This window comes from Scleropages formosus, chromosome 9, assembly GCF_900964775.1.
Source record: "Scleropages formosus chromosome 9, fSclFor1.1, whole genome shotgun sequence".
NCBI lineage: Eukaryota > Metazoa > Chordata > Actinopteri > Osteoglossiformes > Osteoglossidae > Scleropages > Scleropages formosus.
The window spans coordinates 25,158,489-25,171,365 of record NC_041814.1 but is presented as its reverse complement, the minus strand read 5'-3'; the positions used below and the strand labels follow the sequence as shown (position 1 = coordinate 25,171,365).

At 44.5% G+C, this 12,877-nt stretch overlaps 1 protein-coding gene across 4 annotated transcripts in view; it reads left to right on the top strand.

Moving 5' to 3' along the window:
- Positions 1–10,219, top strand: part of LOC108929635 (sodium/potassium-transporting ATPase subunit beta-1-interacting protein 3) — a 122,759-nt gene extending 112,540 nt beyond the window's left edge. The window contains exons 6-7 of one of the 4 annotated variants that reach the window (XM_018744317.2): positions 4,107–4,191; positions 7,411–10,219. In XM_018744317.2, coding sequence (XP_018599833.1) covers positions 4,107–4,191; positions 7,411–7,420 — 95 coding nt within the window. In that variant the 3' untranslated portion in view covers positions 7,421–10,219. Of the gene's footprint in view, positions 1–4,106; positions 4,895–7,410 lie in introns of those variants that run through there. The other 3 variants (XM_018744319.2, XM_018744318.2, XM_018744320.2) reach the window with 3 other exon arrangements.
- The last annotated feature ends 2,658 nt before the right edge of the window (positions 10,220–12,877 follow it).

Below are 12,877 nucleotides of genomic sequence, written 5' to 3'. Positions count from 1 at the left end.
GCCAACCATTTTGGCACTTGAATAATGAATTGAAAGGCAAAACAGAATTGCTGGTAATCCCCACTGTATTTCAAAGGCATTACCACACAGAGGGAGAAACAAGAAAGGATCCTTGTTCTCTAATATTGCTGCATACTTGATGTTATTGTAGCACATGCATTTAGATGTATAGGCCTGCCCTAATTGAGATAAATGAGATAAATATTTAAAAAATTTTACATCTTTGCGGCTCAAATGGAAGGCAGCTGAAAAAATACACTTTTTTCCGTATTTTATTTGTTATTTGCTCACCATGCCAGCTCCCTTGAAGTACATTACACAGTTGTTGCACCAATGACATGTGTTTAGCAGCAGTGTGCTGAGAGATACCCTGTGGGTGTGTTTACCCCTCTGGGATTATGAGGGTTCGTCGCTTGATGCGCGTGCGCCGGAGAGAATCCTGTGGGCCAAAAGCAGCGTGTCGAGTCGATGCGGGCCGTCCCATGCGTGTTCTGGACAAAGCGAGAAGATGTAGGCGCGGATGGTTGTGTCCTTATGACTCCAACATGCGTGTGTGAGCCAAACTTACCATGCCTCATTTAGGACACCAAAACTGGATAACTACCGCATTAAAAAGATTCTGTTACAGTCAGGTGGGTGAAGGACCAGTTTGTTACCTGTACAGATGTTGTTGCTCTGTGAGGCTGATAAGCATTAAAAAAACCCGTTTTTGTGATGTCATCAATTTGGCTGGGAGGATATTGGCATTATTGCCACAGAGAGAGGCAAAAATAGTCCAAATACAACTGAGGAAAGATAAGTAACCTTGGCCTTCGCATTGGTGGTGCTGATGGAAAAGGCGCTCTGTCGGTGCCCTTTAATTAAACTCTTCTTCACATCCATCGGGGACGTGCGGCCATGAACATCTCTGCTTGTTTCTGCATCGGCAAACTGTATTTAGGTCTTTAAAAAGGATCCACGTTGAAATTAAAAGTGCATTTTCTTTCCTCCTGCGTGAAAATATGCTGTAGTTCAAATGCATTTTAAAGAGTATTTATAATTTATTGTTTCACCAAACTGACTATATAATTAAATGTCTGCGTAAAGTATTGGTTTGATATGACTTTGAATGACTTTAAGGATCTTTGTGTTTCACAGAACCAGTCAAAGGCTGGCACGTTGGTGCAGTAGGTAGTGCTGCTGTCTCCGAATGTCCGGGCTGCTTCGGTGCACATTTCGATAAAGCTCAGTCTGTGTGGAGTTTGCATGTTCTCTCTGTGTCTGTGCTCTGGTTTCCTCCCACAGCCCAAAGGCATGCATTTTAGGTGACCTGGTGACACTAAATTTCCCATAGTGTGTGTGTGTGTGTGTGGCTACCCTGTGATGGACTGGTGTCTTCTCCTTAGGATTTAAGAACTTCTCATGTAGATTTTTTCACAGTAAACATTTGTCTGGATAAATGTGGTGTGTGTTTATGTTGTATAATGTACAAAATGTACATTGAGTGTGATAATACTGTATATTTGTAGTTTATTTGCTTATAGTCAGGTAGATATGAAGTTGTATCGAATAGGGGGTGGGAGGCCTATAGGTTCAGGTCCTCAGAGGGCCGCTACTTTTGAACCTCGACCAGGGTTCACTACTTAATATTTGTTGCTTCTGCTATATGCACTGAAGTATGTAGGTAACTGATATTTTCATATTTAGTTTTTCATGTAAAAGTACCAGTCAAGTAATGAATAAGCACACACACACATTAGGAAAAAACAAAGAAACAAAAGTACTCCAAGAAATACCAAATTAAAGCAGAATAATAAAAAAAAATCTTCCTTCCCTCCATTTTCAATAACTGCTTATCTTGATCAGGGTCGTGGTGAACCGGAGCCTATCCCGGAAGCACTGGGCCTGAGGCTGAGAAGGGGTACACCCTGGATGGGCCGCGGTAAAAAAAAAAAAAAAGAAAAAAATCGTTCAAGTTATTGTCGCTAACAAATCTAAACTAATCTGCTTTACATGAATTTACATGGCTTAATCTGATTTAAGCCTCTTTATAATACCGGCATATTTAAGATGGGCAATTATATGTTGTCTGCATTCAATATTTTTAATAACTGCCAATGCGTCTCCAGGGTGAGGTTACTGCGTGTGCTGGCACTGAAAACCATTGCCTGGAATGCGCTATCATTTACACTGACAGATAATCAGTTTATTTTTTCCAACCCTACTTAGCAAAGTGGGGGGGTGCGGTGGCGCAGTGGGTTGGTCCGGATCCTGCTCTTCGGTGGGTCTGGGGTTCGAGTCCCGCTTGGGGTGCCTTGCGACGGACTGGCGTCCCGTCCCGGGTGTGTCCCCTCCCCCTTCGGCCTTACGCCCCGTGTGCCGGGTTAGGCTCCGGTTCCCCGTGACCCCGTACGGGGCGAGCGGTTCGGACGGACGGACTTAGCAAAGTAGTCTCAGAGTGAGAGGAACGGCTGCTCTGCATCATTAGCTTCAGCGGAAGCATTAACAGGTCTGCTGGACGTCATCTCCGTGTGCGAGTGACCAATTTGTAGGGGCACCTTTTCACCAAACTAGAGTCGGACCTTTCGCACCGAATGCGCCGGGCAGCTGGTAACTGAGCCGACTTTCGCTTTCGACCAGACCTTCGAGAGGTGACCTGCTGTTATACCCTTGAGGGATGTGCTAAAACCGAATTGCTTTCCAGAAAATATGCATGGATGAGGGGTGATGTTGTTGTTGTTAGTATTATTGTTACCGGATAAAAGCATCTGCTAGCCAATTAAGGGGAATAAATAGATCAAATGCTGGCATTCAGAGGCTGCTGTATCAGAGACAGTTTGCGGCGCTTCTTGATTTTTACGCGATGGCATCTGTGTTATGCGATGGCATCGAAGCAATTTAATCGCACAGCTGGGGATTAACTTATCTGAGCGAAACAGGCTTTGCCGCAAAAAAAAAAAAAAAAACAAAGCGGGGTCGCTGCCGCCAGCCCACGATTTAGTCTTTTCGATGCTCTAGGAGGCAATTCTTGTGAGAGAAAAGTATAAGAAACCCTGAACTGAAGTGATACGTTTGTGTGATGTCACCTTCATTTACCTGCGGAAAGCTGGAGCTCATCCCGCTATCTCCTATATGCACGGTGTTTATACACGCGAGCCAATTCTTAACTACACAATGAAATGACAAGGAATATTCAGCGACACCGTTCAGTACAGGATCCCGGGACGTTGCTGCAGACGCTCAGCTACAGATAGGGCCTTTACAGCTCTCCCTATAAGGATGCGATGGAACTTTGACCTGTTCTCCAGCATATCTCCCAACAACAGATGCCAACAATCCGGGGTTCGAAACATGACGGCTCACGCATGGGAAAACATTGGGGGCGGGGCAAGCGATGACCGAGGACCGAGTTTTCATGGAGCGTTTTATTAAAACGGAACTACGGTTGGGGCTTCGGGAAAGCGAGACATGAACTGTGCGGGAGGTTCGAAGAAACAACGGCGTTTGAGGGGCAAAGCGCTGGAAGACGGTGCGCCGGTGTTTTGCCGTAACCTGTGAGCGGCGTTCCGGTTCAACATTCGGCAATTTAGGTTGTCGAGGAATGACTCTGCTTGGCCTGCCTGACCGGGTCTGTGGTTGAGATCAGAGATGAAAGTGACCTGACCGTGCGTTCGCAGCTGCCTATTCAAACATGCAGCAGTAAATTTACCATACTTTTTACATTTTCTTCCACATTCTTAAATTACTGGATTACTTGAGTTAATTCAGAGCAATTTTTTTAAAATTATGTTTTAATTTGTGCAGAAGACAGCGGTTGGTATAGTGGTTAGAGCCATCACCTTGAAGTTGAAGCACCTGGATTTAAATCCCTGCTCTTGCTGTAGTACCTGTGAGCAAGGCTCTTACCCTGAATTGATACGGTAAATTGAGTAAATCATTGGAAGTGACATACAAGCCAAGCGCTGTAAGTTTCCTTGGCAAAGTGTCAGTTAATAATAATGGATTTTTATGCACAGAAAAGGAAGAAAAATACATTCACAATAGACTTCCCATGTTCATTTTCATCTGCTGGTGTTTTACTGTTGGTCTTCAGTCCTCATTTTTTTCTGGTTGTGTTGTGATTTCAGTTGACTTTATAGGTGGACTTGATTCATACACCTACCACCACTGTCCGCAGAAAAGCTCCCGTGTCCAATTAAAGCCCGTTTGTCTGTAAGTAAAGGAAAGGGTTCCTCCTGAGCTCCACCCGCCTCCTATCTAACTGGACTCAAGGACTAATGTCTCAACGGGGGAGGTGCCGATACCACAGTGATCACGACTAACCCTAACCCTAACCACCTACTTACTAACCACGGGATGCTGACGCTGGCTTTGTGGGGGTTTTCTCTCACTGCAAAATTCTGCAATGTAATCCGGTGCTTCTCTGGCATTGTGGGAGGTCCATCTATATTCATTTCATTTATGGTGAGAGATGGATTGTGAAATCTGAAAAAGCTCGCATTGTACACTGGAACTGGAACGTGTGCTGCAGTTTACATTACGGTCTTACCGTGCTTAACAAGAGCAAAGGTTGGAATTTTCCGAGCACCGTAGTAGCACTGCATGGAAATGAAAGATGAACATTCAAAAAGCAAGGTAAGACGTACAGATTCCTTTGAAGTGTGGTGTGGGAAGAGACTTTTAACCCTTTCCAGGCAGACATTGCAAATTCGCATCAGCTGAAATTAATTGGATAAAAACCCCTATGAGTATTTATGAACGATTTTCTGGTGTTAGATACCACTGGACTGGTATTAATTTCATCTTGTGAGGGTTAAAGGAAATGTCGATGGCCAGGAAACAGACAGATGGATGTTGGGTCAAATCATAACAGAACTCTCATTTGAAACTTTGTACTCAAGAATCACGCGTCTCCATCCAAATCTCTCCTTCTGTTGATGCAACACACTCCATGTATTGTTTTCTGAGATGTATGTCCCTTTGCACAAAAGAGTCTGCTAAATAAAATAAATGCAAATATAAGCACAAATGATGAGGCTGAGGTTGTGATACTTTGGATGCATCACGAGAAGATTGGATTTTGTCAGAACGGCTATACTTGGAAAAGTTGTAACGAGGAGAAGAGGACGACCGGCAGTCAGACGGATGAACTCAATCACAGCGACAGCGGACACAGCCCCGCGGAACGCAAGTGCAGGGCAGAACATCCCGGAGGAACTCTTTTGCGGTCGCCAAGAGGTGACATCGACTCATCGACATTCAACAAGAGCAGGCAGGCAGGCATTCTTTGGAGAACGCTGCAGAAATTCTCTGAATGGTTGCTGTGCTGGAGGGAGTATGTACAGCACGTCTGGAATGTAACTTCCGTGGATGTTTCTAACATGCCGCGCATGGTGTCACAAGCTTATGTAATATGTGCAAACCAGACAATATATTATGACTTTAAGTATCAAACACAATGAGATCTGAAGACACGCGCTGTCTACAACCACTTATCCTGAGTGGGGTCGCGGCGAACCGGAGCCTAACCCGGCAACACAGGGCGCAAGGTTAGAGGGGACACGCCCCGGATGGGACGCCAGTCCGTCACGAGGCACCCCAAGCAGGGCTCGAACCCCAGACCCATCACACAGCAGACCTTGGCCAAACCCCCAGATCCAACAACAGTCGTAGCTTAAAGCACAGCAGATCGGTGATCAATATCGTCGTCTGGCGGTAACTCATCGAAACGGCAACCATGTGAGCCTCATTCAAACCTGTAGATACTAAAAACAATTGCACGCAAATCACGGTGTAGCTCTTTACGGTGCAGCAATCAGTTTTTTTTTTTCTGAGAAGAGAAGCCAACATACAGACACAACTTCGTGTCAACGGGTTGATTCGGTGTTTTACAATCGATTCACCGGCGTCCGATCCTCGCCCCCACACGACACTTGTTTTATCATGCGGTAATGAGACGGACATGCAGAGTTCATTCTCACTCACTGAAGAGAACAAAGACAGTGTCCTTTTCCAGGAGGCAGTAATTGAAAAGGAAGTCAATTCAAACCGACGATCCCGATTTTGCTCTGTTTTTCCTCAGAGCGTAGCCGAGATTAAGTCTAATCAAATTTTTATTCTGGCCATTTCCCTGTCTTTTTCATCTCTGAATTCCTTCATTTTATTTTTTTTTTTTACCACTTCCTTTTTTTTTCTGTACAGATGAAAGTGAATACCTTTATTTTCATCATCCAACAATCTGTTCTTTATCATCATCACGTCACAGCCGAGTAAGCGAACTCAAGTAGCCTGTGTATTAGAGAGTCATCGGGGACCATTTTTGGGAAGCGCAACTAAATAAATAGCGTTTTGTGTGGTTTTTTTTTTTTTTTTTTGTTTTGCAAATAAGGCTGCATATTTTCTTATTATCCGAAACTGCGAGATGTTCATATGGAATGAAATAAGATTTGCGTCGCAGATTCCTCAGCATTACCACGAGGTAACCAAATAACCGTCACTTTCCATAACGCAAAAAAACGTCTCGATACGAACGATATGCCGTAAGATTCTCTCTCTGTGCCGTTCGCTGAAATTTCAGAGCGGCCGCCACAGTCATTTTTCATCAGTTTTCCTAGTATATTTCCATGAATACCATTTTGGTGTTACCACCAATCTAACAAACAGCTTCAAAAGGGCTTCTGTATATAGATGCCTGGATTTCACGAAATGCATCCAGAACAGACCTACACTTTTTTACAAAGCTACTGGCCATAAAATATCAGGGACTTTTGCTGATTGATGGCTGTGACATTTTCTGGGATATAAGATGCTTTATTCTGCTCAGAGAAAACAGCGAAGGTTGCTGCGGGTGCCTCGTTCCAGAACATCCTTTCAGCTCAAAGGTCTGCCGTGGTCAGAGAAGCCGGTGTCGACCGAAAACACACCTGACGAACACACAAGCTCGAAGCCGGTCTTTTGGTTTGAACCTTATTTTTTATCTGTTTTTTTAGTACTTTCCTCCTTTTCGTATACAGCGAGTAACTACGTCAATAGCTGGCTTTTCTTCAAGTTATATTTCCTTCTCCACTTGTCCCTCTGGGGTAAAAAGGCCCGGCGTCGGCCGACTTGGCGTTATTCGGACCGCGGCCGAAGAAAAGAACGTCACTAGAGCACCCGCAGCGGTATTTTCGATTCCTTGCTCTCGCTGTCAATCCCCAAGTGATGCACGTTAAAGAAAATTCTTCGCGAGGAAATAAAATAGTGACGTTCTTATATACAGCTACATATGTGTTCTTGGGTTTAACATACAGGCCGTTCATAAAGGGTCTTTAAACTTGATGCTGACGTTGCACCAAAAGCGTCGGGTGGAAAATCTTCCAGCTTCCGACAGATAGAGACAGATCTTCCAGCCCTGACTTTTTTTTCCTTTTTTTTTTTTTCGGCCTTCTGCAGATCGAAGTAAATGAGGGGCGGACCACGGTCGCGACCAGAGATGCCAAACGGAAGAGGAGACGCCCCTCTGTGTTTCGAGGTGCCGCGCGTGACACGGCGGGACGCGCGTGCCAGCGAGTGCGACAGGTGTTAGGGTGTGTGTATGTGTACGTATGCGTGTGTTTAGGTGCTCCTGCACCGCTGACCTTTGACCAAATCGATCATTAGGAAACACTCAATTAAATATTGCTTTTCTTTTTTCTTTTCTTCGATTTGTGTACGAAGCATATTTGAAAGCATGTAAACCATAGCCTGTACAAGAGGGGCTTGTTGGCAATACGTTGTGAGAAAAAAAAAAAAAAGCTTTATTGTTTTTCATCATGTCTTTGTTGTACTGTTCCCAAAAGCAGATCTGGCACTTAACACCGTGCGCATTTTTTTTTTTATTGTGTATTACACCACGTTTAATGATGACTCTTCAACAGACAGCAGACTTATGCTCGATGTCTCCACACGTCACATTTCAGTCCTATATGTCAAAAGCAAAACAAGTTCATTTTAAATATCAAACAGCAGTCATTAAGTGTAAATGAAGGTGATTGTGTAAAAGACAGTGTAAAATTACTGTTGAATATATCCAAATAACTCCGGTGTGTTTCCAGTGTTCCAAAAGTTGTACGGAGGACTCGATGATTGTGTCTGACAACGGTAAATCCAGGTGCCTCTGCATTAAATGCTTTGTTGAAAATAATTTTGAATATCGTCAACGGCAAATATGAATGATTTCATCATTTCTTTCCCCTGCCACATAGGAAAAGTCACCATGCAGGTTTCTTACGGACAGATCTCATTTTTTCTTTGTTCGACTGGCATTTGTAGTAAAAGTGTGGAACCTACCTGTGGTGCACCGTAATATTTTAAAATATGCTTTCCCTTATTTCTTTCTGGTCACTGATGAACAGAACAATGAGCAGAATGCAAACAGGTGCTGATGGGGATGGAAGTGATGAGTCGGTGAACCCCGGTTGTGTCATAGATTCACACTCTTACACAGACAAAAGTGTCTTAAGCGGACTTCCAGCGGGGTGCGTGTATTTATCATATGTGCGTGGCGTACCGTCCAACTTGTCGCGCTATTCCTTAACACCGCACAGTGTTAAAAGCAAGTGCTCGGGGGCACTGAAAAGTCATACTGAATCGGCGATAGTTTCATCATACTTTTTTTCCCCCAGTTCAGGTGGAATAAAAATGTCTTATTTAATTTTGCGTCGGTAGTATAAACGCAGGTTAGGTTTTCATTAAATGATTTGGAACCCAAAGGATGTTAGATGTCTGTTTGTTGAGATGATGTGTGATGTATAGCTGATGGATGAACAAAAGAAAACAAGACAAGGAATCCAAGATTATTCAGAACAAATTGATTGTTCACATGAAATAATAATAACCAGTCTAGTGTAAATTGTATTCATTAGCAGGCAGTCAGTCCCATGGTACAATAGAAGCGTACCGCCCCCTGCTGACTGATAGCTTCATCAGCATAATCAATAGATGGTTTTATCCTCTGAGGTGTAGACTGTTGAGAAGCTTTTCTTTTTATTATTATTTCTGGGGGAAGATTCACAAGAGCAGCAGTTGTAAGGAGGGAGGGGAGTAAATGTATTACATTTTCATGCTATTTCTTTTCCTTCATCCTTCGCGATAACATAGTTGACAGATGGAGCCTAGATAAAGAAAAAGATTTTTTTTTCATCATAGCCTTTGTACAAAAATGTTTTTTGATGTAAGTAAACTTGCTACCAGGTACATGCATGGATAGGTTTTTTAGTGGCTGTGTAATCACCCTCTTTTCTGTTAAAAAATAATAATAATAATAAAAGTCCATCCCTTAAACAAGGATAGGTTTGTACACACAAGTGTAGTGTATTTACTAAAGCCGGGCCAGTTCAATGTGTACCGCATGAAGCCCCCCCCCGAAAACTGGAAATGCTCTATATAGCGAGACAAACGAACCCATCCTCATGTTGCAGAGCCCAGAGGCATCGAAAATCCTTCACCTCATTTTCGGAGGAAGGCGAGCAGACGGTCGAGGGTCTCAGCCGATGTCCTTTTTCGCCCCTTTTTTTTTTTTTTTAGCTGTCAGGTTCGAGGCTCGACGACAGCCTCCCTCTTCATGCGCCATTGTCCATACCGCGACAACCGCCAACTTGACACTAACCGCAATAAAGAAATTCTTTCCTTTTTATTTCATTATTGTTACATATATCTATATATAATATTTTTTTTTTCTCCCCCATCACAGAAAGGAATTGATACCAGTTCAGGCATTGTAAGTGTGGAAGTTTTAGTCTGTGGATGTGTCTTTTTTCCTGTAGAAATAAAATGTAGACCTTTTTTGCACATTTAATTTTTAATCTTGTGTAAAATATTCGCACTCTGTTACCGACAAGCATTATTCATAGGAACACGATGTAAAAACAACAAACGGAGCCGATTCTTTTTCTTGTCGTACAGTGTAAAAAAAAAAAAAAAAAAATTGTCGATACAGGAAATAGCTTGTCAGTTATTAATAAACTGTACATTCAAGTAGCTGTCATGACTCTGGAGTTTTCATTTTCAGCGAGTGACTGGGTTCACATTAAATTCCGTGTATCGGTAATAAAAGATGTTGCCGATTCTGGGGAGGGAAAAAGAATTTCTGCGTACGTTTCTCCGCAAGGCCCCTCTTTTCTATTCGATCTGTTCTCGTAACGTTATTTTTGTCCTTATTTTTCCCTTCTGCCCCATTTTTGAAAGTGCATCTTCTCACCTGCGCGAGTCCAAAATAGGTTTCCACTCTAAAACTCCAATTTATCAGATCGTATTTCGCAGCGAAAGGTCGCGATAAAGGGAATGAGATCATTGATGTGAAGTGCAACAGTTGCGGAAAATGCGACTCCGCCGAATGGACGGTGTGGGTGGGCCCGAAAGCCCGATACCTTCTGATCACCACCAGAAGTACACTGACTCCACAAGCTGTGTAGTATTGATTAAAAGTCAAGGCTGAATTTCTTCCCCCCACCTCCCACCTCCCAGGCCTTACTGGAGTACACCATTTGCAGTTACCTGGACATCTGGATCAAAAGTCCGAGCTACGAATACCATCCATCTTCTCCATCATTTCTAACCATGTACAGTATATTTGCATAAATTTGTATAAATATGTAAAATGTACATATTTATAAATGTAGCAGATGCTTTTTTCCCCCCAAAGTGATGTGCAGTTATTACTGTGCAGTGTTTGACTACTTTATCCACGGTGACTTAGTGTTGTACTACAGTAAACTCCATACAAGCATTTACCCACCTATACAGGAGAACTGTCTCTCACACACACACGCACAGGCAATGTTGGAAACCTCCGATCTGGAGTCGTTGAAACGCGTCTCGCGCGTTTCCTCCCACAGCCCAACACGGGGAGAACACGCGGACTTTGTCTACAGCGAGCGGGGATCGAACCCACGTCCAATGGCGCTGCCCAGGCAGCGTGAGACACCAGTGCTAATCGCTGCATTACCGTACCATCTGCATGCCACACGTATGCCTTGTGAATTAACACTCATGAGCTTCATACTTCTCCTTTATGGAGAAGCCGCTCTTAAAGTTTCCCTACTGTCCTCACCCCACGTACAGATCCCCGGACCCCCTGCAGTCACCACATCTCTTCACACCCTCAGCGCTGTCACGTCTTTCTCTGCAGGATCCACAGAATCCACCGTGTCCTTACGAAATATACTACTACTGCTACAACTCCTCTTCTTGTTCCAGCTTTTGCTCCCTCTAGGATGGATCACTGCATCTCCCTACTGGTGGGGCCTCTTACATCTGCTGTCCACCTAATCCAGTACTGCATACTGCTGTTGTGCACATCAGGTGTATAATGTCAGTTCCTAGACACACACACACACACACACACACACACCACTCCTCTAGACTCCCCACTGCTTCTGGGATGCAGTTCCACACACTGCTCCTCACCCTCCTGACCCTCAAGCCTCGTGTGGACAGGGGCCTCTGACACTCGCCGGCCTTTCCCGTTGTCTCGCAGTGCTCCTGTTAATAACTCTGGCTTCATCATTTGTGAACGTGCCAGCTCAGGTTGGTCACGTTGTTACTTCAACACAACGGCCTTGAGTTTGGATCCTTTAAAAGGAGGCGCGCGGGGAAAACGAACCGAGAGAGACCTGGCTGCCCGGGTAGAGCAGCGCGCACGAGGACGGGGAAGATTCCTATAAAGCACGGGGGCCGCGCGCACATCCATCAAAGCAGCCCGAGAGCACGGCCATAAAACTCCCCACCCGGGGAACCAAGGCTACGCTAACCCAATATATTCTACCTCGTAAATGGATATGGCCAGAGGGGCAGTATTTCACGCAGCCCCTGCTGTAAGACAACACCATGGGGGGGTGTGGTGGGGGAGGGTGGAGAGGGATGGTGGTGGTGTGCTGCAACACAAAGCACGGAGGACGGCAGCGTTCCTAACTGGAGAACGTTAAGTTGAATGCCTAGAAGAGCATTATTATTATTTATTCGTTTGGCTGGAACTTCCTCCAAAAGCAGCTTACGATGTTTGGTTTGTACACTAAGCGACTTACCGTGGTTTCCCCCATTGCGCATACCATTCACACTTTTTACTGCATCAATTCAGGGTAAGTACCTCAATCAAGGGTACTACGCAAGGAGGCGAGACTGGAACGCAGGCCTTCCGAGTACAAGGTGACGGCTCTAACCGCTACGCCCCGGGCCGTCCCTGCGATGGAGGGAGAACCTCGGACGCAAGGTAAAACGCTGTACTGAACATAAAGGGACCCGCTCTCTGCCGAACTAGGCGAACACAAACCTGCGTAACGCATTTGTCCAAACGGGCACCGGAACGTTCCTTGTACCCCAAGAAAAATGACCCGAAAGAGCACTTCTCCGGAAGGACATCACAATGTTCTAGCACTGCTCTTCTGAGCAGGTTCATTACTCTTGCAATCTATGGTGAACTAAGACTTTTAGAAGCTTGACAAAAGGCCTTACGATAGGGTCAGGGGCTCTCTTGCACCTACTCTTGACCTTGCAACACTGTCCGTTGTTGTTACACTGCTGAAGCTCTCTGAAAACAACCCCACTGACCACTTGTATAGTAGTACCCTGTGTAACACAGAACTGGGCAGTAGAGGTGCTCCACTTAGCAGGGCTCTCAAAACATTACTATCACGGATAGAGCGTATTCTTTGAGATCGAAATAGATGGGCCAAATACCCAGGTTGTATAAGGCTTGATGTGCGGGTTTACATTTACATTTATTTAGCAGACACTTTACTTCAAAGTGACTTCCAACGAACTCTATGTAGTGTCATCAACCCACACACCTTATTTATCTGATGATTTTCACCAAAGCAGCTTACAGTGTGGAGGTTTATTATTACAGTTGCAAACTTACAACTATTTACCCATTTATACAGCT